General features: G+C 41.6%; 1 protein-coding gene across 1 annotated transcript; it reads left to right on the top strand.

Annotated features, from left to right (window-relative positions):
• The first annotated feature begins 1,173 nt into the window (after nt 1-1,173).
• Dnajc2 (DnaJ heat shock protein family (Hsp40) member C2) lies at nt 1,174-25,545 on the top strand. Its single transcript, XM_051174835.1, has 17 exons — nt 1,174-1,396; nt 3,130-3,320; nt 8,011-8,086; nt 8,729-8,827; nt 10,532-10,673; nt 11,785-11,865; nt 13,311-13,376; nt 16,257-16,348; nt 16,435-16,556; nt 17,369-17,518; nt 19,868-19,956; nt 20,204-20,273; nt 21,388-21,572; nt 22,238-22,338; nt 22,450-22,557; nt 24,927-25,081; nt 25,407-25,545. Exons 1-17 carry the CDS (start codon nt 1,333-1,335, stop codon nt 25,479-25,481), a joined length of 1,866 nt encoding a protein of 621 aa, XP_051030792.1. The 5' UTR covers nt 1,174-1,332; the 3' UTR covers nt 25,482-25,545.
• The last annotated feature ends 106 nt before the right edge of the window (nt 25,546-25,651 follow it).

Raw genomic sequence — 25,651 nt, 5'->3', positions numbered from 1 at the left:
ACTGTTGTGCGCAGGCCCAGATTTCACTGCATCCGTCGCCAATTCCGGCCTCATTATGTACCCGAACAGGAACTTCCAAGATCAACCCTGGCTCAATTGACGAGCTTAAATCTTTAATTAGTCATTAATAAATAATATGCGCAGTCAGGGTTAACTTATTAAATCTCTAGATTTTAATTTCGCCTTTACCTCCCAAGAATGGGAAGACAACAAGTGTTTGTAAGATGCCTGGCAGTTAGACACTTAATGGCTAAATCTACAAACAGAATGAAGGTAACGCACTTCTGTTAGGAAATGTGTATCCAGGATATACAAAGAACTACCACCCAAGAAAACAATCTGGTTTTATGGCAAGGAAGGAAAAGTTAAAAAGGCAGGGAAAAAGAAAGATGAGTAAAGAACCTGGACAATCATTTCTCTAAAGGATATACACAAATGCCAATTAACACACGAAAATGCAAATCAAAAGTACTTTATTTTCTTTATGCCGGACCCATGGATGGCTTTTTTGTTTTTTTGTTTTTTTTTTTTTTTTGATGGCTATTATTTTCAAAAAAGGAAATAAAATTTGAGATGCAGGGAACAAACTACACAATAGAAGTATTATGTACTGTTGGAGGGGGGTGTAAAATGGTGCAATGGTTGTTGAAAATTGAAAACAAGTAAAATATAATCTAGTTTATATAGATTATATATAAATTCCACTTCTGGATATATAACGCCAAATAGTTGGAAGTGGGATGTCAGTGAGATACTTATATCTACAGAGGGATGGATAAACAAAGGAAGGCATGTGAATATATTATTATTCAATCTTAAAAATAAATTCTGGCCTTTATACTCGAGAAAAAAAACCCTCACGTAGAGGCAATGTTTTATGTTATATAATTGCACTTGTATGAGGTACCTAAGGAGCGCTGGTGGTTTATGACTGAAACCCCAGCACTTGGGAGACGAGACAGGATTGTCACGAGTTAGAGGCGACCTGGTGGCCACGTGCATGAAGTTCTTTCTCAAAATAATTTCCTACGTCTTGCCCTCGTGTGCAGGAACTGACAAGTCTAGGAACCGTTCCTTCGGGCTCCCAGGTCTCCAGCCGGGTGAGCGTCAGTAGCGGAAGTAGGCGGCCCCACAGACGGCGCGCGTCGCGGGGGTGGGATCGGCGTCCGCCCCGCCAAAGCCCTATCCCGGAAGTGCTTATTGGTGTCTCCACGCGCCGATCCCTGGGCGCACTGCCTGGGCGCGAGGCGCAGCCTGGGAGGCAGAGCGGACCGAGAGGGCCTTCCCGCCTGCACGTGAGCCGCGGCGCCCGCGGGACCAGCCCCAGCCACCATGCTGCTCCTGCCGAGCGCCGCGGAGGGCCAGGGCACCGCCATCACCCACGCTCTGACCTCCGGTACGTGCCCACCGGCCCGTGTCCGTCCTGCTCGGGCGCCCCTGCCTCAGCCCTGTCCCTGGCCACCCCTGTGTGGGCACCCTGCGGGGCCGTGACGAGCACTGTAGCGCGTGCAGGGATTTGAAGGAGGGTGGGGGCGTCTTCCTCCTGCACCTGGAGTTCCTCCATTCTCTAGGGGCTGCTGACTCATGGAGCGGACTGAGCAGTTGAGGACCGAGCCCTCCAGCACCCCGAAAGATCCTCCAAAGCATTCCTCTGCCCAGGGCGGAGAAACCCCGCTGCACGCACCCACGTGCCCGGAGTTGTACAAAGCCGTGTTAACGCTGCTAAGCACTTGACCTCTACCTTTACTCCTGGCTTCGGACTCAGATAACGCCCTCATACCTTTGGAAGCCCCTTCGGGTACTCCTGGACGGCTTGGAGTACTCTGAGGAAAAATTAAAAGAGCAATTTGGTCTCCTGCTGGAGGTGTTTTGTTTTTGGTTTATAGCCTGGCAAGCAGGAAGGTATTGGCAAATATCGGGTCTCCGATTTTAGAGATCTGTATTAATTCCCGTAGCCACTTACCACGGGCACTTGTTAAATGTGATTTTTTAAAAAAAATGTTTCCCATGGCACGTGATTGTGTGTAATCCTATACTAGAGAGAAAGGCTACAAAGACTTTTGAAAGCCACGCCCCCTGCTACACAGCTGGTTCATTTTAGCATTTGAATCCTTTTCTGTGTTAGGTGGATGAAATCTTAATATAAGCCAATTGAAACGCGAGAAACGTTCTTATAAAATTGTTGTTCCAAAATTGTCCATCAAAAAATGTACTTTGATTTCTTATGAAATTAAAATTATGATCTTACTTTTTTCCTATCCCAGATTACTGGTTTTGTTTTTTTTTTAATTTCTGTTATACAGATGTACAGTGATGTATTCTGTAATGCCCTCTCCACAACAGAGTTGTAGTTTTAAAACTGCATTCAAATATTCTAGGAACAGGATGAGTTAGGTATTATTTCTATACTGAAATGATTCACACTTCAAGAAACTTGTAGTCTTAGACTAAAATACAGGGATTCCGGGTTCATATCCAGCCTGCATCACTAGGACATAGCTGTAGTTCTAAGTCCCCAGCACTGGCTTGGAAAATTGTCTATTTGAACAGATTGTGACTAGAGAATGCTTACAGTTATTAACCATTTTAATAATTAAACCATCAATAATTAAAATCACTTGAGTATAGAGTTCTTGTTTGGTTTTCTTTTGAGGATAGTTCTTGGTGGCATTTTATCATTTATTGTCTTATTACTATTATTGATTATTAGTTCCTTACCTTCCTTTCTCACATCCTCAGGAAAATATTGGTTAGCTGCTGAATTACTTTTCCTTTGCTTTTAAAAAAAAAGGGGGGGGTGGTATTTGTGAGTGTCATGGCATGCATGCAGAGGTCAATGGATAGCTTACAGAGTCAGTCCTCTCCCACCTTCATAATGGGTTCTGGTCACTGAGCTCAGATCATCACCCTTAATGGAACATTAACAGGCAGGAGGTTGTTGGAATAGTTAATAAATGATACCAAGGATGATTTGCTACCCACGATGCAGCTGGATTCTGCAATTATTATTATAGTTGATGGTTTGAAAATTACATTCTGACTTCATTTTTTGCTCTTCCTAAGAAATTGTGTTGCCTTGAAATAGATGTCCTCCTTGCAGTAGGTTGAAGTCTGTTCTTCCTCTCACAGCCTCTGCACTCTGTCAAGTTGAACCTGTGGGAAGATGGTTTGAAGCTTTTGTCAAGAGGAGAAACAGAAATGCTTCTACCTCGTTTCAGGAACTGGAGGATAAAAAAGAGTTGTCAGAGGGATCAGAAGATGAAGAGTTACAATTAGAAGAGTTTGCCATGCTCAAAACACTGGACCCCAAAGATTGGAAGGTATGTACTATGCAGAGCTTTCGATATTTTGAAGCATCTAGACATAGGCCACGTTCCCAATTTTCCCATTACTGCACTGTATTTTAGGGAAGTTCAACAGGTAGGCATAAGCAAGTACTGTTATTGCTGAGCCCAGAGTTGGAATAGCACTGACCATATTATGGTGTCTTAGCCACCAGCATCCAAGAAGGCTTCAGAGCAGAAGTTATGTCTCTGTGGGAGTGGCAATGTTCACTTGTAATCCTAGTACTTGGGAAATAGAGACAGGAGGAAGGTTAGAGGTTCAAGGTCATCCTTGACTACCTAGCAGTTAGAGGCCAGCCTGAGATACCTAAGGCTCTAGCTTTAAAAACATAAAACAACAAAATCCAGCTGATCTTGAAAAGATGAGTGGCAGCTAATGAAGCAGAGAAGGGAAGAAAGGCATTCTGGATAGAAGGATGAGATAGTGGAGACGCAGGGGTAAAGCCTATCTACCACTTCTATGAAGATTAAAGTAGAGTGGGGGGGGGGCACAGCTGTAGGAAATCAGGCCCAGAAAAAACTCTAATCTATGTCAAACTCAGTTGTGTACTTTTTATGCCGTGTTAAGGAATTAATTTAAATCTTATTTTCAAGACAGTAAGTCATCAGCAATTCTCAGGCTAGGGCTGGTGAGATAGCTTAGTCAGTGAAGGGCTTACAAGCCAACCTTGGTTCAACCCTCAGAACCCACTCTACAAAATAAGTCTAGAGATTGAGTAGGAGAGGAAAGGGAATAAGAAAGAATGGGGGTGTGAGGGTTTGATCAAAGTAAATTACATAACCCCACACTAGGGTGGAAGATACAGGTGTATGGTACTTACTGACCAGCCAGCCTAGGTAGTAGGTGAGCTTTGGGCCATACATGAGGACTAACACCTGAGGTTGTCCTCTGGCCTCCACATGCCTGCACACACACAAACACATGTTTCTAATATTGGTTTAGAAAAGCAATTCTATTGGCAGTATGGAAAGTGTCTGGTGTGGGGTAAACCTAGAAGGGAAGTGGATAACTGTGAGCTACACGGCTAGCACACAGGCTAAGCCTGATGTAGTCAGGTTTTGAAGAAGAGGGAACATACTGATGATAGGAGGGAGTTTGGTAGAGTATACTAAACAGTAGGCAGTGTTGAGATGCAGGCTAGGGAACTTTGCAAGCAGTTTTGTGTCCAACTTTAGTAAGGTTGTTTTATAGATGGTTGAACATTGGTTTGTGACTTAGTAAGAGGTTAGGTCTAATTTGAAGTCAGTGGCACAGCAGTCGGGGCTATGAGAAATGAGTGGCATCAGGCAGGCCAGCCATGCATATAAGTATAGACAAGTAAGTATTATGTGTGTATACTGCGGAATTGAAATGCTCTGCCATCTAGTGCACTGGGACCTCATTTCCCATGTCAGTACAGTGTTCATGAGCAGCTCAGTACACTGGGACCTTGGACAAGTTGGTGGCACCTCAGTATCTCATTTTCCTTGTGGGTACAGTGTGAACAACTCAGAGCACTATAGTGAAAAGTAATGAGATGATGTGAATGAAGCATGTCTCTGCCTAGTGCCTGGTGAATGCTTCATAGTAATGTACAGCATCTAGTCCTTATGCTCTTCAGAGGAAGAGGCCTGAACATAAGGTGATGGAGCTTTAAGGGATAAGAAGAGTAAAAGATACTAAGGCTGTAAGAAAGGAGGGATGGGCTGGAGATGTAGCTCAAGTGTCTAGCTTGTAAAAACCCAGCGTTCAGTTCCCAGCACTGTGTAAGCCAGGCCTGGTAAAATACCAGTAATCTCAGCTCTCAGGCAGCAGAACAGGAGGACAAGGATTTCCAAGCCAGCCTAAGATATATGGGATCCCATTTTTAAAAAGTAAAGAAAAAAAAGTTACTAGTTCAGCAAAGGATTACTGAATACCAAGCACTGGAGTCTTCTAGAAACTAAGGTTGGGAGAATTCTCAAGGGGGAAAAGGCAATTACCAATGTCACTGGTGTAAAGATGTGTCAGCTTGTACCTTGAGAAACCATGAAAAGTCAGTAGATTTGCCAGACAGGTTTAAGTGTCCTCATTGATAACAAAAGGGTTGAAAACGTAAGCGGTTGCAGGCTTGTACAGTAATTAGGAGATGATGAAATAGAGACATTATAAGTATGAAATACTGTTTTTAACTTTAAAACACAAGAGAAGGCAGCAGCTTCAAGTCAAGGTGGGCTTACCAGGATGTTAAATTGAAGAAGGTTAAGATTTATAAGCGAGAAGGAAGAGTGGGGATACTGCATCTGAGCAAAGCAACTGGGTCCACTCACATGCCCACTTGGAATCATTTCAGCAAGTGTCAGTCAAGCACCTGTTGTATGCAAAGGGTGGGACAACATCCCTGGACCATAGTTTGTATTCCAAAGAGGTGACTGTCAGTAAGCCAGACCTGGTACATGCTGAACAAACAAATAGAAGAGAGTGATGTGAATGATATCCAAGTAGCTACTTACCGATTAGATAGGGAAGACCTGTGACTTGAGATTAAGATACAATACCTTAAGTAAGGTGATAACTTTAAATAGTGATCTAAGGACTAAAGGGCTGTCGGTCATTGAAGTGAGAAATACACCATTAAAGAGAAAGATGTGAGCATCTCAGTGGAAGGTGGAGTGCCTTCAGTGGACAGGAGCACCAGGCTTAAGTGTGGAAATAGATGTTAAACCTTTTAAAAAGGAATGTGTAAATGGAGGCTTTTCTATCCCACCAGGCCCCACAGCCGGTTTTAAGTAATTACTGGTAGACTTAATATTAATTATAAATGTTTGGCTGATGGCTCAGGCTTATTACTAGCTAGCTCTTACATATAGATTAACCCATTTTTGTTCATCTGTATATGGTCACGTGGCTTGTGGCTTACTGGTGGTACTCTGGTATGTTGCTTCTTTGATGGCTGCTGGTGTCTCTCAGACTCTGCCCCTCTCCTGTATCTCTGCTTGGATATTCCACCTGGCTCTATCCTGCCTTGCCATAGGCCAAAGCAGCTTTATTTATCAACCAATGAGAGCAACTCATATTCACAGCACACAGAGAGGCAGTCCACATTAGGAGTAGGCTGGGAGGTTAGACAGATGCTATGAACTCAGAAGAAAGTTTTACTAGAGTTAGTTGGGGGGTTGATAGCATAAACAAAGGACTCACCCATACCCTCTGAGTGGGTGTGATCCCTGAAGATTAAGGATACAATGAGAATTTGAATATTAGGGAGTATGTAGGGTGACTGCCTGAGTGTGGCTGTAGGAAAGAGGCAATCGAAGGAGAGAGGCTGTTCATGATGGAATCTGCTAGGTTGCCAATCAAATAGGGTGGAAGTTGCTAGTTAAGCAGTGTGAGGAGCACCAGGAGAGAACCATTGTGGAGTGGATTGGAAAATGGTTGATGTGCTGTAAGAACATGGTATGGAGAGTTCTCAGTAGACTAGGCTAAAAGTAGAGTTATGGTGTGAGTAGTGACTGGAAACATGCTCTTAGGACTACTCTTCAAAGATAAAAGATAATGGCTGTCCTAGTTGGGGTTTCTGTTGTTATCATAAAGACTGTGACCAAAAGCCGCTTGGGGAGGAATGGGTTTACTTTCCTTACACTCCCAGGTCGCAGTGCATCACAGTAGTGAGGCCTGGAGACAGGGACAGCAGCTGAATCAGTGAAGGAGTGCTGCTTGCGGCCTTGCTCCTTGGGGCTTGCTTGGCCTGCTTCTTCTGTCATCTGAGACCAGAGGCTCAGAGTAGCACCACCTCCCATAGGCTGTTTGCTTTCTTCCAGGCTTTGTGCCCTCACCTTCTAGTCTCCATGTGATAGCTGGCTCATCCTCCAAGTCAAAGTGGACAGTTTGGGTTAATATGGCCTCACCACTGTTGCTCCCTCAACACATAAATTTACTAGGGTGTTAACCAAAGCAGAAAAGAAAGCAGGTACTATGTTTCCAAAGAAGCCAAATTCCTGAGAATTTCCACCCAACCCACTCCTCATGTTTCCTGTGCTATTGTTACCTACTGGCCCAATCTGCTGGGTCTATTACCATTCTCACGTGGATTCTGAACTATTCTAGATGAACCCGATTTAAGGAGGGAACGGAACGGTATGAAATAAGGTTTTAATAGAGAAAGGGCTTCTTTAAAAGTAAGTAGAAGGTGCTAGGTGTTACAGGTTTGCTTGGTGGCTCTTCCTTGGTTTTTTGTTGTTTTGGTTTGTTGTTGTTGTTGTTTTTGAGGCAGGTTTTCCTGGAGCTCACTGTGTAGATGAGGCTGGCCTTGAATTCATAGACATCTGCCTGTCTCTGCCTCCCGGGTGCTGGAATTAAAGGTGATCGCCATCCCCTCCTTGCTTTGTTTTCACTTTTTTAATCTCAAGAAACTCTCAGTGCGTTCAGGTCACTAGGTTTATGTGTAAAAAACATCATGAAGGCTTCTCTACCTTATATGACCTAACTTACATGACTGCGGAGCCCATTGCTGTGGAAGTTTCCATTTCATTTGTTTACTTATTTGTGATGTTTGAGATTGAGCTCAGCCTATTCATGCTAAGCAGGTGCTCTGTGGCTCCAGGCCAGAAGTCTCACTTTGGGAAGTAGGTTTTATGGCAACAGAGCACAAAGGGTTAAATTAAATGTTCTCTGTTCAGCTTTAACCCTCTTTTGTGTGTTTATCAGAATCAAGATCATTATGCAGTTCTTGGACTTGGCCACGTCAGGTACAAAGCCACACAGAGACAGATCAAAGCAGCTCGTAAGTACTCACTTTGAAATAGTTGAATATTTAGTACAGGAAATGTAACCCCAAACTCATGGAATGAAGCAGCCACGAGTACATGAGACCCTGCTTTAGAAAGAAAAGGCAGAGCTCAGGAGGAAGAACAAAGATAAAATTCCTGAAGGAAGAGATCAGGATCACTGTAACAATATTGTCCATCAAGGGCAATTCCGTTTTGTTTGTTTGGGGTTTTGGTGGTGGTTAGGGATCAAATGTTCACTAATAGGGAAATAGATACACAAACTAGAATATTTTGGACAGCCAAATACTACTCAGCAATAGAAAATAAGAACAAATGACCAGGACACCCTCCTAAATATGTGGATGAATCTCAAACCACAGTATTGAGTAAGAGAAGCATTGCACTGATACTTGCTAACCTGTATCTATGTGAGGTTCCAGAACACACAAAAGCAGCCTATGAGCACGAAAATCAGACAGCTGCTGCCCAGCTTAGTAGGGAATGGGAGTTGCCTAGGAAAGATCACCTGGGTAGAAAATGTATAACCAAGTGGCTTCTTTGTCTTTTTGGGTGTTGACTTTTAAAACTGGAAAAGAAAACGTTCCAGTTACTAAAGAAGTACCCTAAAAACCAGTGAATGATGTCTGATTCTGCAGATAAAGCAATGGTCCTAAAACATCACCCCGACAAACGGAAAGCAGCTGGGGAGCCGATCAAAGAAGGAGATAATGACTACTTCACTTGTATAACTAAAGGTAAGGACGTACTTCACAGGCAGGGGTTCACTGTGCACTGTGTGTCATTCAGCAACCTTGTAACATTGGAAAACATTGCAGCTGTGTCATGTTGCTGCCAGTGTCCCCAGAGCTCCTGTACTCTCAGGTTGCCTTGACTTTAACCCGTGCACCTAGCAGCCTTTTAGAAATGCAGAGCCACATGCCCTGCCCCAGACCTACTGGTTACAACTTGCATTTTATCACGACCTCAGGTGACAGGTTTTGTTTTAAGGTAAACCTTAAAAGGCTTTTAAATTCTCCTTCCCTCCTTAGCCTCCCATTGCTGGGATTTACAAGCATGCATTACTGAGCCCAACTCCCAGGTGATTCTTACCACACTCATTGCTTGTCCAGTAGTGGGTCATATAAATACCTTTACAGACACACATACACACACATACACACACACCCTGTACATGTATAAACATGTATTGGTATGGTAGGCATCAAACCAGCCTACCACTGAACTAACTACAGCCCAGCTCCTCCTCACCCCATCCCTCTTTTTTTTTTTTTTTTTTTTTAAGAAATCTAGGTCTTACAAAGTTGCCCCTCTGGCCTTGAAGTTACTGTACTCCAGGCAGGCCTTGAATTTCAATGCTACCATTACCATGTCTTTCCTGGTAACTGGAATTTATAGGCCTTCACTATTGGGCTTGGCATGAGTGTTCTGTTTGATGGTGCAAATTCTAAGCTCTTTTGTCATTTTAGATTGTTGTGGAACTAAACTTACTCAGAGGTTTTACTAATTTTAAGTGGATTTGGATAGAGTTGACACTCAGTAACAGAATACTTGCCTGGCATGTGTAAGTGCACAGCCTACAAACAGTGCAAAAAATAAATAGAATATAAAATAGTAGATAACATAGGTATTTACAGCTGTTTACATGGCCATAATCCATTATGCAAACCAATATAGATAACTACCATTTCTAGTGCGTTTGATTTTTAGGTAGTCTCTCTGTGCAGCCCAAACTGTCCTCAGACTTGAACTCCTCCTGTCCCTGCCTCCTAGGAATGTGCCACATGGTGTGACACTGCTTCTTTACAGACAATGACACATGTGCACCCTCAAATTGCTTCTCTGACCACTCCTTCATAGTGGTCAAGAACCTTTAGAACCTTGGAATCTAATGGTTATGTTTTTAGTTCTCTTCCTATCCCTCAGTCCAGCCGCTTTCTGGAGTAGTGTGTTTTTTGAGGCAGGGTCTCTCACTCACTCTGTCCTGGTTGGCCTTAAATGAAAACAGTCTCCTACCTCAGGCCCCCAACCAGTAGGATTCTGGGTGAACCAACCTGCCCAGTATCCTGAGAGTTATAGTTTTCAATTATTCTGTAATGGCCTGAAGGTGCATCTTGGCCATTTGTCCAACTTGTACAGGGTTCTGGGTTCAAGTGCCCAAGGGGGGAAAATAGTGTCTTCACTCTTGTCTACTTAGAGGAATTACATCATTTTATGTCACATAATGTTAAACCACTTAAGGAGTAAATTAAGCACTTTCCTATCAAAATTCAAAAATTTGAATATGAAAATAACTATTTTTAGCAGAAATTTTTGTTTCCTTCGATTCTGTTTTGTCGTAATGTTTTTGGTCAGACCCAGGCTACTCTCTGCAGAGCCACATCCCTAGGCCAGTATTGATTTTCTCACTGAAAAAAAATGGTCATGTTCTTTGTTCTCAGCTTATGAAATGTTATCTGATCCAGTGAAAAGACGGGCATTTAACAGTGTAGATCCTACTTTTGACAACTCGGTTCCTTCTAAAAGTGAAGCAAAGGACAATTTTTTTCAAGTGTTTTCTCCAGTGTTTGAAAGGAATTCCAGGTAAGTTAAAGCACTAACCCCCTTTGGTCACAATGCTCAAATGGATGCCTTTGACAGGTTTTTACTGTCTCCTTGATTAACTAACGACTTGTTTATAATAAACATGTACACAGACTCTCTTCCTTTCTTCTCTGCTATCCAGAGCCCTAATAAAAAGCAGTCTGTCTGCCTTAGTAACTAGCATGTGATTCTGATGCTTAGCTAACAGCACATCCCTCTCTTCTGTTTCCCCTTCACCGGTGACAGCACTGGTGTCATCATTAGCAGTCTAGGAAGCCCCAGGCTTGGCTGCAGTCTGTACACGGGCTTCACACTGAGCTGTCTGGCTCCTTTTATTGAGCATCTTATTTTCATAAGGCTTCTCCAATGAAGGGCAAATAATTAAATCTTTAAGATTAATACATACTTTACTGCATTAACATGAGTTTTAGAATAGTGTGCAGTATTAGTGGTTTTCTCCATTCTTGGTTCCTTGTGCACTCGCACATTTTCTGGCCTACCTATACCTATCTTAGCTACACATGGAGTTGCCCGAGGGCATGAGCCAGTTCTTGGTGCCAGTTCTTGGAATACTCGGCTTTCCTCTACCATCCCAATGCTCCCAGTGAGTTCAGTTAGTGACAGTGCTGTCTGATCCCAGCCATTCTCACTGAAGGTGATACAGACTATGTGTTGTTCAGTAGAATAGAGCAGTTGCCTCCTCCTTTCCTGATCCTTTTCAGATATGAAAGGGTGACCAGGGGTGGAAATCCATGTGTATTGCTGGACCATATTGGCCTACAGCTTACTTCTCTGCTACATTTTAAGGGGCAGCAGTGAATGAGCTTGGGGAGACCAGTTGCCCTTCCTTCTTCCTAGTCAGAGTGCCTGGGAGCTGCTACTCTGTGGAACTGGAGATAGCTGCATTGTGTCTCACCGATTCCCAGCCTGCCCTTACCTGCATCGGTTAACACCACTGAGAGTTGTACCTTTCAGTTGTGGAGATTGAAAGGCAGAGTGTTGGGAGGGGTTAATTAGTGAAAGCTGTTGTTTTTACTAATTGTTACTGGTTGATTTTTTGAGCTCTTGTTCAAAATCTTTCCTTTGAGTCAATGTTGTTTTAATATTTCAGGTGGTCAAATAAAAAAAATGTTCCCAAACTTGGTGATATGAACTCCTCATTTGAAGATGTAGATGCATTTTATTCTTTCTGGTAAGTGAATGTACTGTCTGTAGGATGGCATCATTTTTAAGGATATTCGTTAAGTTCTTGATTGTTCATCAGTTCACATTTGAATAGCAGAACCTCTACTGAACAAATGAAATGAATATTTTCATGGACTGCCTATGTCTTCTGTATTTGCCTTTTATGATTTTTTTCAGTCTGTTTCCCATTAATGTATTAATGAAATCTAGAGATCAAGAGATCAAGTAGTTGATTGCAGTAAAAAAAAAAAAAGAAAAGAAAAGAAAATGAAAATTGAGCCAGGCAGTGGTGGCACGTGCCTTTAATTTCAGTAATCGGGAGGCAGAGTAGATCAAAGTCTGTGAGTTTTTTTTAACTACAGAGCGAGTTCCAGTATAGCCAGAGTTACACAGAGAAACCCTGATCTAAAAACCAGGAAAAAAAAAAAAGAAGAAGAAGAAAAGAAAATTGAGAATTAGCACATATTCAGTGAACTGTCTTTGTTTGGTGTGTTTTTTTGTTATTAAATCGAAGTCCCACAATATAGCCCTGGCTGGCCTCAAGCTCACAGAAATCCACCTGCCTCTGCCTCCCAAGTACTGGGATTAAAGGTGTGCTCCACCACACCTACCTAATTGAGCCATTTTACAAGTATTTGAGTTTTGGGCCCAGGCCTGATGATTCATACCTTTGATTTCTGAGGCAGAGGCAGACAGACCTCCATGAATTTGAGACCAGCCAGGGCTACAGTGAGACCCTGAGACCCTGTCTGGAGGGGGGGGCGGTTCTTGAAGTAGATAGTGCTTTTTACCTCTTATTCACTAATATTTAGTAAACATTTTGTGTGTAGTATGTCTTTCAGAACTATGTGTGTGGGTGTTTTACCTGCATGTATGTGTGCACGTGGTACCTGTGGAGGCCAGAAGAGGGTGTTGCTTGTGATCCTTTAGGTGGGTGCTAGGAATTGAACTTAGGAGAGTAGATATGTTCTTAACCACAGAGCCATCTCCAGGCTCATAGTCTGTCTTTTCACTAACTGGATAATAAATACCGAAATAAAGACACTTGAGAAAAAAATTAGTTTTGTCACTTAGAGTAGCTTTTACATTCAGTGACAAACTGGAAATAATATAACCATTAATTAGAGTCATCTTAAAACTTGATGGTAGTTACAAGACAGGAGAAATCTCAGACAACATTGTGGGGAAGTAGGACAGAAGAGGCAGCATAATGTCAGTTTAACAGCAAAAGGGAGGGAAGAGGGAAGAGGCTGTATAGACAACTGAGCTGCTTACCACTAGTTTTCAAAGTAATGTGTATCAGGCTGGGCAGTGGTGGCACACACCAGCCAGGACTGTTAACACACAGAAAACCTGTTTCAAAAAACCAAATAAAACAATAATAATGTGTATGTAATGAAGTTTTAAAAGGATTTATTTTTCCAGTTCTATCTTGATTTCTGTCTCTATTAGGTATAATTTTGACTCTTGGAGAGAATTTTCTTATTTAGATGAAGAAGAGAAAGAAAAAGCAGAATGGTATGTATGTCAGTGGTTAATACACACACACACACACACACACACACACACACACACACACACACACTTGGAGAGAATTTTCTTATTTAGATGAAGAAGAGAAAGAAAAAGCAGAATGGTATGTATGTCAGTGGTTAATACACACACACACACACACACACACACACACACAGTGTTGCAGAGGACCAAATCCAAGCCTTGGAGAGAATTTTCTTATTTAGATGAAGAAGAGAAAGAAAAAGCAGAATGGTATGTATGTCAGTGGTTAATACACACACACACACACACACACACACACACACAGTGTTGCAGAGGACCAAATCCAAGCCTTGGAGAGAATTTTCTTATTTAGATGAAGAAGAGAAAGAAAAAGCAGAATGGTATGTATGTCAGTGGTTAATACACACACACACACACACACACACACACACACACACACACACACACACACACACACAGTGTTGCAGAGGACCAAATCCAAGGCCTCATGAATATTAGGTAAATGCTATTACTTGGTCATACATCCAGTCTTTTCTTTAAAGAATGTAACTGTGTATGCTAGAGATTAGGTTTAAGATGCTGTATCAGGTAGGCAAGTATCTTACCACTGAGCTGCATCCTAGCCACTTCATTTTTTGTTATTTATTTATTGTGGGGGATACAAACTTGTCATAGCCTGGGAAATCAGAGAACAGCTTTCTGAACTTGGTTCACTCTGACCCTGGTCCTACGGATCAAATTTGTGCCAGCTTTTTCTTGTGGGCCACCAAACAGCTCACAAGACATGACACAAAAGATTTCTTTTTAGTTATAAAATGCTCGGCCTAGCTTAGGCTTGTTTCTGGCTAACTCTTTTAACTTAAATTAACCTGTTTCTCTTTATCTACCTTTTGCCTCAGGCTTTTTCTTTTTTGGTTTTTGAGACAAGGTTTCTTTGTGTATACTTGGCTGTCCTAGAACTAGCTCTTTATACCAGGCTGGCCTCAAACTCACAAAGATCCGCCTGCCTCTGCCTCCAGAGTGCTGGGATTAGAGATATGAGCCACCCACCTGGCAGCATTTTACTTTTCTTTCTATATATCTTAACTTTCACTGCTTCTTGTGTCTGGCCAGCTGGCAGCTGCCTGGTTTCTTGCCTCGTTCACGTCCTCCTTATTCTCTTCTTTCTTCTCTACTCCTTTATCTGAACATAGATTTCTGTTCTCTCTGTCTTCCAGCCCCACATATCCTTTCTTTGCCTAGCTATTGGCTGTTCAGCTTTTTATTAGACCAATCAGGTATCTTAGGCAGGCAAGGTAAAACAAATGCATACATCTTTACAGAATTAACAGATGTCCTCACATCATTAAACAAATGCAATGTAAACAAATGTAACACAATTAATATACTGCAACACAAACAAATGCAACACATCTTTATAGTTAAATATTCCACAACACAAATTTATATCCTCAGGCTTGAAGGCAAGCACTGGTACCATCTTGCCAATCTCCAAGCTTTTAAAAAAAAGTTTATTCTTTGACAATTTCATATGCGTATGGAATATGTTTTCATAATATTCATCCTCTTGTGGGGAAGGCTTCTTGCCACACATGCACCTGTTTCTTTCGTTTCTTTTTCTTCCTTTTTTTTTTTTTAAATAACTCACAAATATTAACTAGGGTTGTTTGCATGTGCTTGTGTGTGGAGTTATTTTCTGTGTCATGGGCAACTTAACCAGTGGCTATACCCTGAGGAAAAATGACTCCCTTTATGTAGCAACTGTCAGCTCCTCAGTGAGGGAGCATGTGGTCATCCTCTATCCATGATGGAATGTTGACAGACTTAATGTTGTGCCAGCACCACATCTTCTGTGCATTCATGATTGCAGTGGTCACACGTCCAGAAGACATTTCACAGCTCCTCCCCATCTTGCAGCTGTCACATTCTTCTTCCTGTCCTGCAGTGTCCCCAAGCCTTGTGTGTCAGGGAAGGAGGGTCATACTGTAGATGCTCAGCATGTTGGCAAGTTAGGAGTTTGCATTCATTTCCTGCTCTAGGAAAAGAAACTCCTGACCAAGATAGAAATCTGTCGGTATAAATATTTAGAAGGCAATTTGACGTTTCCATTTAGTAGAACAATAATAGTAGGTTCTCCACTATGGCCTATAGCCTTTCCATCCATGAGCTTTTGACCAGGTTTATACAGCACCAAGCAGGAATTTGGTCTTTCCAAGTGGTCCTCAGATCCAGCCATAAAGTGGGTGGTTACTCATAACTGAGTCGTGGCCATTATACCAGTGAGCATGTTTTGGTAATAGATTGGGTTTGTTTTATGTTTTTAATTTTTATTTTACGTATATTTATGAGTACATTTACCACATGCATGTCTGATACCTCAAGAGGTCAGAAGAGAACATTGAATTCCCTTGGAACTAGAGTTGTAGGCAGTTGCAAACTACCCAATGTGAGTGCTGGGCACCAAAGTCAGATCCTCTGGAAGAGCAGGAAGCACTGTCAACCTCTGAGCCATCTCTCCAGCCCTGATCCATAATTTTAAAAATCCCTTCTCATAAGCTAGGTAGGGCCAAATCAGTAATAGGTTAGGATACACTTAAGAAATTGTCAAGGAGAAATCGTATTAAAATAGCTCAGCTCCATAAATTCCTCTTGCATGCTGAAGCTGTTTTCAGTTTTTTTAGTATCTGGTTGGGGAAATTCTTTTGACATGGATATCAGAAAAAAACAATTAAAATTATAGTAAATACAGCCACGCTTTAAATAATAGGAATGAAGTGTCGTGGCTTCATCTCCTAAGACACTGTTTATCTACATATGAACTAATTGTCATGTTTTCCAGTGATCTGCAGTATTTGATTTTAATGTTTTATGTCTTAACAGTCGTGATGAGAGGAGATGGATTGAAAAGCAGAACAGAGCAACAAGGGCACAAAGGAAAAAGGAAGAAATGAACAGAATAAGAACATTAGTTGGTATGTGTGCTTAATGCTTTTGCTTGTTTGTTCCTAAGTTCTTTAAATATTAGACATTGAGAAGATTAACTTAATTCTTTGGATAGATAATGCTTACAGTTGTGACCCAAGGATAAAAAAGTTTAAGGAAGAAGAAAAGGCCAAGAAAGAAGCAGAAAAGAAAGCAAAGGCAGAAGCCAGACGGAAGGAGCAAGAAGCCAAAGAAAAGGTAAGGCGGTGTGAGAGCAGACTTCCAGGCTACTTGAAGATGGAGTAATCTAGAGCAGAATCAGGACCATTGTGAGTGGCTGACTTTTAAGACTTATTTTGGTTTGGTTTTTGTTTGTTTTGAGATACGTAAAGATGTGTGTCATTACACCCAACCTCTCTCAGACTTTTTGAGACAGGGTCTCACTCAGGCAGGAGCCATTAATGCCCAGCTTATGAGTGAGTCTTAACAAGTTGATTAGATCTCTTACAACAAATTTTTACTGAATGAACCAGCAAAATGTATTGTTAAAAAAAATCCTCCAATTTTCTTTTTATTTCCTTTTTTAAGTTGTTATGTTTGTTACAGCCGTGGCTGGTCTGGAACTCACTATGTAGACCAAGCTGGTTTGGAATTCAAGAGGTCTGCCTGCCTCTGCCTCCAGAGAGAGTGCTGAGATTTATTTTTGTTTGTACTTGTATATGTGAGTGTCTGTGTTAGTATAAACAACAGGTGTACTGTGCCCGATGAACAAGGGGCACAGGATGACTTGAAGATGGAATTAAGACACCTGGGGACTGGGCACCAAATTCAGGCTCTCTGGTGGGATCTTAACTGCTGGGCTATCTCTCCAGCCCCTGGTTTATTTTTTAAATGTCTATTTTATATTTTCTAATGAGAATTTTGTAATTTGTAGAATTTTGCTAGCTGTCCTTTATTCATCACTAACAATATCATCCTGTTTCTCATTCATCAAAGAAGAACTTTTAAATAAGATCATAAAACATTTAGAAGCATTGGTTTCTTAAAATGATTTATTCACCTTTTTAAAGCAAAGACAAGCAGAATTAGAAGCTGCTCGGTTGGCCAAGGAGAAAGAAGAGGAGGAAGTTAGACAGCAAGCTTTGTTGGCAAAGAAGGAAAAGGATATCCAGAAAAAGGCCATTAAAAAGGAAAGGCAGAAACTTCGGAACTCATGCAAGGTATGCCAGGATTCTGGGGCTGCGGCTTTCATGATCGCCCAGGCTCCTGATGAAATGGAAGTACATACTCTTCCACCACACACAAACACATGTACACGTTTTGTTTTGAAATGCAGATTTTGGGGTTTTGCTGTTTTAATTTGGTTATTGTTTTTTGAGGCAGGGTCTTGTTTTTATTACATTTATTTTCTATATGTATGTGTGGGCACACACTAGCGATGGCCCATGTGTGAAGATAGTTCTCTCCTAGACTATTCTGCTCCTTGAGATTGAACTTGGTTGTCAGGCTTGGGGGCAAGTGCTTTAACTACAGAGCTATTTCACCAGCCTGACTGAGGGTCTCCTGTAGCCTACTCTAACTTTGAACCGTGTAGCTATGGGGCCCTAGGGAAGTAACCTCTATACCTGTTCTCATGTGCCTTATCTGTAGCCGAAGTAGTAACCTAGTCATGGAGCTAAGGCAGTTAATGAGAAAATTGATGAGTAGTATTTGGCACATTCAGCAAGTTTTGCTCTAATTCCTTGCTGGGGGAAGATGTAAGCCAGTCTGCCCCCTCTCCTAAGGCCCAGCAACAACCCAAGATTGATCCCACCAAGGTCCACTCTAGGTATGAGTTCAGGCTGCCTTACAGAGCACAGGTGAGAAGTTACTAGGGTTATGAGTGCCCCTCTCCCCATAGGCTGCTCCTGGGAAGCTGTACCCAGCAGGGGTGAGGGCTTTGCCACAGCCACATAGATGGACAAATCGTCCCTGTTTACTCTAGCACTTCCCTGAGAATACATGCAGTTAAGAGTTACATTTAGCAGGTAGTGGGAGTGGATGGATGGATACTCAGGTGAGAGTCTTGTGACCCACCCACACCTTGAAGAGGTGTAAACGATCAACAAGCCCAGTTGAGGCTTGTTGATCGTTTTACAATAGGGCCCAGCTGAACTCCCTAAGATGGCATTTAAGTGGTGTGGAAGACAGGCAGTGCACAACAGCATGTAATGAGAATTTGATAAAACCTCTAAAAGGTAACTTAGGAACTAAGGTTGAGTAGTGCTTAGCATCACAAATTAGTACTAGAACTTCTGGTTCGTGGTACCTATTCTATTGCTCTTTACCAGTATGAGTTGATTTATTCATTCATCAAATGACCAGATAGTATTTATTGTAGATCAGGCAGTTAGAATTAAGAGTCATTGCCCTCAAGGGATCCACTGATAAGTGAGCAGGCACACCTACTTGAAAATAAGTATCCAGAATATGAAGACACCAGGAAGGTAGTAGTACTTAGCCCATGGGACTAGAGATAAGAGACAGATTGTTGAGAGAATGCAGACAGATGAGGCTTAGAGAGCAGGGCCCCTGAGGAAAAGATGAGCCAGGTCTTTGGGGTTCACGTGTCTAACCAAAGGCTGAAGTCTGATCCTGACTCAGTTTGGTTAGGGCTCAGAATACAAGAGGCAGAAAGAGTAATCAGGTCTCCTTTGTCATAGCCCAGGTAGACAGTACTAGAGAAGGAGCTGAGAGTCCTACATCTTGATCCACAGGCAACAGGAAGTGCATGGAGACATAGCATGACTTGCACAACGGAGACCTCAAATCTCACCTCCAGAGTGGCATACTTTTTCCCAACAAGGCCATACCTACTACTCCAACAAAGCCACACCTCCTAATGGTGCCACCACACCTGGGGAGAGTATGGAATGGGGTTTGGGGGCACCCTCAGAGCAAAGCCTGAGGAGTGGTCTGACAGGAGAAACATCAGTGTACTTGTGGAAGCCTGGTGTCTACAGTAAAAGCAGCATTGGGATTTGGTGAAAAACAGCCCACAGGTTAAAGAAGCAAGAAGTGAGAAATGGAAGACATGACTATCGGCAGTAATTTACTAACCTGGGAGGGTTTTCCAGCTAATTCTTTGTACATTCACTTACATTAATCTGTTTCATTATGAGTATAATCATCAGTTAATTAGATTTTTGCTAATAGTTTTTGTTATTTAGCATATTATATTATAACCCCTTTTTACAATTTCATACTTAAGTTTTCCAGTATATTTTCCCATTCTGCACGTTAGCTAGGCAGGCAGCAGAAAGCTGGTTGGGGGGATGGGGGGATTGTCAGTATCCTGAGCCTGAAATGGCTGAGTAATACTGTTTGAGTTTACAGCATCCATGGGTATGCTGCCTTACGTGCTAGCTGATGGCAGAACTCTGACAATATACTGGTGATAGCACAAAGGTACTGCGCCCGTTCATACCCACAACCTCTCAGGAGCTCGCTTTGTGCTAAGAGGATGTTGTGTTTGGATGTTTTTATACTGGTGAATGTAAGTTAGAAGCATTTTGCATTTGTACCTCTAGAGCTGGAATCACTTTTCAGACAATGAGGCAGATCGTGTCAAAATGATGGAAGATGTGGAAAAACTTTGCGATCGGCTTGAACTAGCAAGGTAGATCTACCTCTTACCCCATCCCTGTTTTTTTTGTGTGTGTGTGTGTCAGTGGGAGTGAGTGTGGGAGTATGAGATGTGTGTGGTGAGTGGGAGTGTGCTGTATGACTGTGTGTGTGATGAGTGTGGGAGTGTGTGTGTGTGTGTGTGTGTGTGTGTGTGTGTGTGTGTGTGTGTGTCTTGAAAATGAAGCTCAAGACTTTTTGCTTGCTGGATAAGACTGTCTATGACTCATTCTTTTCTGTAGCTTACAGTGCTTGAATGAAATACTGACATCATCTACAAGAGAAGTAGGAAAAGCTGCACTTGAAAAACAGGTAATAGGATACATCGCTTCTGTTTATATCTGCCATTTAAGTGTTTTACTTATTCACCTGATACATAGGTTAGAAAAGGCAAAGAGAATCAGATTCTTTGTGTGGTTTTTCCACTATATTTTGCTTATATTAAGTGCTTTGCTGATATAAATTGAATTATAATGCTTGTTTTTGTTTTTCTTTTTTATAATTCATTTTCATTTTATGTGCATCAGTGTTTTACCTATATTTATATCTGTGTGAGGGTGTCAGATCTTGAAATTATAGGCAGTTGTGAGCTACCATGTGGGTGCTGGGTTCTCTGGAAGAGCAGTCAGTGTTCTTAAATTGCTGAGCCATTTCTCTAGCCTCCTTATAAATAATCTTTTTTGTTTTGTTTTTTGAGACAATGTTTCTCTGTGTAGCCCTGGCTGTCCTTGAACTAGCTCAGTAGACCAGGCTGGCATGGAAGTCAGAGATCCCCCTGCCTCTATTTCTCGAGTGCCAGGATTAAAGGCATTTTGTTTTTGTTTGTCTTTGTAGTCCTAGACTTGGCTGTCCCGGAACTTGCTTTGCAGACTAGGCTTCTAGATATGTAGATCCTCCTGCCTGCGCCTCCTGAGTGTTGGGATTAAAGGCAGGCGTGTGCTACTATGGCCTGGTTGATAATGCACTTTTCTAAGAGATTGAAGAGGAGAAATAAGTGACAGGTGACGCCAAGGCAATAGCCTCCAGGAGCTCAAGTCACATAAAGGTTTTGTTTGCACACGTAAAGGTAACCCAGGAAGAACATGATGAAGGGTAGAGCTCCAAGACTTTCCTGTATGCTGACGTTTCTGTAGAGAAAAGGGACTTAAGAGATTTGAGGTGTATGTGAATAACAGACCAGTCACTTTGCCAATGAGTCCAAGGGCAGTTCAAGCTCTGGTGCCTTTTCATTCCTTGACCAGCTTGGAAGGTGGAGTGAGGCAAGCCAGGTGAAAAGCTGATGCTTGCTCTTGCCTTGGGGTTTCACCTATGGAGTGTAGGGTTAGAATGAGATTGGCATTAAGTTGAGGCCCGAAATGCCTCAGTCAGAAAGAGGGTGAGTTCACAAAATGCTATTGAATACTCTGACCGTCCTGTATTTATGTAGATAGAAGAAATAAATGAGCAAATGAGGAAAGAAAAGGAGGAAGCTGATGCTCGAATGCGGCAAGCATCTAAGAATGCAGAGAAGTCAACTGGTGGAAGTGGGAGTGGCAGTAAAAATTGGTCAGAAGATGATCTACAATTATTAATTAAAGCTGTCAACCTCTTTCCTGCTGGAACAAACTCAAGGTACTTGCTTTCTTGAAAAGTCCTGGTATACAATGGGACCTAGAGATAATAGAGAGCAATCCAAGTAGCAGCTTCAGCAGAAATGGGTAGATAAGTTCAGTCCTGTCTCCGTGGCAAACATTAGACTAGGCACACCCTGTACTCAGTGTGCTCATCCATTGTACCACCTCTCAGTACATGCACCACCTCTCAGAACTGGTGCATCACCAGTTCTCAGGAAAGTGAAGGTTATGCAGCACGGGCTCTAACTGCTGCCATGGCCTCTTCATCATGGCTTGTACTAGGGCTACAGTGTGTGTCTTACAGTTTCCCCTTGGCAGTCTAACTCTTTCTTGCTTTTTACCTCAAACGAGCTTATTTAAAAGTCTAGGATTCAGATTCCAGCCTCAGCGATTCAGACTCCCTCATTGCATAGGAGCAAACTGAGGTCCTTGTTTTAGAGTGATCTCTCCTTTTCAAGGGTGTGCTAAACCGGCAGTGCAGATAGTTGTTTCTACTGGGCTTTATTTGAAAACAAGATTACAGATGGAAATCTAAACAGTGGTAACTAATGCTTTATTAAACTTAGAGCTCTTTCTGTAGATTTTAAAACTATAGAATTAACCTCTATAATAAAAATATAATAGTTTTTTTTTTCTTATTAACTTTTATATTGATTTCTCTAGATGGGAAGTTATTGCTAATTATATGAATATACATTCTTCTTCTGGCATCAAAAGGACTGCCAAAGATGTTATTAGCAAGGCTAAAAGCCTCCAAAAACTTGGTAAGTTAGTTTTGAGCAATCAGTTTGTTACCTTGGATACATTTTTTTGAAGTAATAATCAAAGACTAGATTGATCTGTTAATGTAGTTTTTTGTTTTTTCCATTTCTCAGATCCTCACCAAAAAGATGACATTAACAAAAAGGCTTTTGATAAGTTTAAAAAGGAACATGGAGTGGCTCCTCAGGCTGACAGTGCGGCACCATCAGAACGATTTGAAGGTAAAGTGTGTTTCTGTAAGTAGAGAAAGCTGATCATGATTCCAGGCCACCCCAAAGTATGTAAAGCCTGGGATCTGTGTCTAGAGTGACTGGAAAGTGACAGAAGTCTGAAAGAGATAAGGAAATGCTGCTAACCTGGTAACAGGCTTGTTTAACTGCTTGTCAATTAGGAATAGCAGTTCTTAAAGGGTTTCCTTAGAGGAAGAACTGATTGTTCAGTTAACTGTTAACCAGTTATAGGGAATTATCAAGACAGGTCAACAAGCAAACATATCTGTGTCATAATATTATATGTCATGTTAAATATAACATGTAGTTGTATATTACTATAGTTACATAGTTTATATTATTAAATAATATATATTGGTATATATTAATCAAGGCATAGTTCCTAGCTTTGAAAGATGTAGAGTAGGGCTAGGGGGATGGCTCAGTCAGATTCAGGCTGACACCTGTGTTGGTGCCTAAGGACCCACATGAAGGAAGAAGAACCACCCACAGGTAGTTCTCTGACCTCTATATGTATGTTGTGACACAGCACAGACAACACAAATAAATACCTTTAGTTGACTTTTTTGAAAAATAAACTTTAAATTTGTAAGAATGTCTTTCTTGTGTTTTGTGTTTTTTTAAAACATACTGAATTATGAGTAGAGAGATTATCCTGTATTTATAACTTAATCTGAAATGGTTTAGCACAATTAATGTCTATATGTATAGAAAGGAGATAAGCAAATAGAGTATATAGGGATTCTATCCTGGAAGTACTTCAAAATAAAAGGTTTAAAGCTGTTACATAGTAGTGTCTTTTGGATGTTATAGTTAATTGGATTACTCTGAACCATTATTTTCCAAACCACACCACTGCCCTGCCTGGCAATAGTTTTTCTTTACTTTGTCAATGTTTGAAAGTTCTCTCTGTGAAAAGTTGTTTCACTTGGTGTATTTGTGAGCCACCAATCCTTATGCTAATTTTTTCTGGCATGCCTTCCAGAACATAGTCCCAAATGGCCTTATATTAACTGGCTTATTATCCACAGATTAAAGTGTTCTGTGGGGTGCTTTCTGCAATGCTGGTGATTGAATGCAGGTAGCCATTGCTTGTGTTAGGCAGGCACTGTATCACTGACTCACAGTCCCAACCTTGGCATAATTTTTTGGATTGTAATTTGAACAGTGAGTCTCAGGAATCTTAGAACATTGTTTTATTTTTGTCTTGTGAAAAACTGGAGAAAGGGAAGTAGTGCATGTGATTTCCATCTTTATCCCAAGGAAATGATTCAGACCGTTGCTGCTAAATAGAACCTTTGTGATGAGTGAGAGGACATTGAACTCTAAGCACTTCCTGGAACTTACCCAAGTGACTTATGTTACTGTACCTCAAAGATTCATATTCCGTCCTGTTTAGAGCAGGTTGTCCCTTTCTATTGCTTAATTGAGAACCAACAGTTACAAGCAGCAGTAGACTGTAGTGGTGTGGGTGCTTACTGTGTTTTCACTGTAATAGCTGTTAAGAGTAACCATTTGAATTTCAACACTCATTTCTCCTGCAGAAGTATGCTCATACTTAGCATCTCCCACCCCGATATGTTAGCTCTTTAGTCAGTTCCAAAGGTTTACATGAAAAACTAACTTAGTGCTTATTAGAGGTGGTCAAGAGGTTAGCATCTGCAGCAAGACCACAGAACCTTCGCAGTGACCAGCCATGAGCTTGCTTTGTGTCATGGAAGTTTGGGTAGTTTCCATGAGCAATTCCTTGCAGTGCATAATATGTTTCCCAGGGTCTGTTCAGCAAAAAAAAAATGGGTTTATGGCTGGGCAGTGGTGGTGCACACCTTTAATAGTGGCACTCAGGAGGCAGAGCAGGTGGATCTCTATGAGTTCAAGGCCAGCCTGGTCTACAGAAGAGTTCCAGGACAGGCTCCAAAGCTACAGAGAAACCCTGTCTCAAAGAAGGAAGGGGAAGGGGAGGAATTTATGCTTGTGATGCAGCTCTTTTCAGTGGTCCTGTAAAAGACAATCAAAAATTCAAAGTGGCTTTCTCTCCAGAGACAAAGACAGTATGTTGCAAAGCTCATTGTGGAACTTGTAGGCTTACATAATGTGATCCTCCTTCCTTAGTTTCCAGAGTAGCTAGGATGATATGTACCTACCACCATCCTCACTTATAAATGACTTGTGTTTTTGAGCCACAGTGTCCAACTTTAAATTTATATCTAATTAAAAAGTAAGTCTGGAGAGACCAACACTATGAGATAGACTTTCTATTAAACCATGGTTTGGTGTACACACTTATGCTTACAAATCTTTCCAGGATCATTTTCTACCTTTCAGTCTGAATTTTTAAACATCTTCTTTTTCTTAAATAGGTCCCTGCACAGATTTCACCCCTTGGACCACAGAAGAGCAGAAACTATTAGAGCAAGCTTTGAAGACATACCCAGTAAATACCCCTGAAAGGTGGGAGAAGATAGCGGAAGCAGTTCCTGGCAGGACGAAGAAAGACTGCATGAGACGATACAAGGTTGGGAGCATTGGTAGACTTTGTTATTATTTCAGTTACAATATTTAGTGTTCTTATTTGTCTACTAATTGAGTGATAACAGTGCTGACTTTAGTATCATAATAGTTGGGGGGGGGCAAAATTATTAGAGAAGACCAATTTTAGAAACTATCCTGGTAGTTGGTGAACTCAGCAGCTACAGTGTTGTCTGTGTGTTGGTCTGGGGACAAGATCGCATTGTGTAGACTAGGATGGCCTCAGCCTTAGTCTCTTGAACACTGATTATAGGCATCTCCCTCCACACTACTCAGGTATTTCCGTGTTCAACAACCTTATTTCCTCCTAGGAACTCGTTGAGATGGTAAAAGCAAAGAAAGCTGCTCAGGAGCAAGTACTGAATGCAAGCAGAGCCAAGAAATGACGCGGGCAATGTTGGTTGTGTGTGCACTTTTATAATAAAACTGAAAATACTATATAAACTTTCACTTGGTATTATTGTCGTCATTTAAAAGTGTGCTATTCCCAACACAAAAATTCAACCATTATACTCAACAATCATCAGGGCTGTAGTCTTAGCCTCTAAAAGTATAT

Source organism: Phodopus roborovskii, unplaced genomic scaffold (genome assembly GCF_943737965.1).
Source record: "Phodopus roborovskii unplaced genomic scaffold, PHOROB, whole genome shotgun sequence".
Classification (NCBI taxonomy): Eukaryota; Metazoa; Chordata; class Mammalia; order Rodentia; family Cricetidae; genus Phodopus; species Phodopus roborovskii.
The sequence above is the reverse complement of the archived record's forward strand: the minus strand, read 5'-3'. Positions and strand labels throughout refer to the sequence as shown.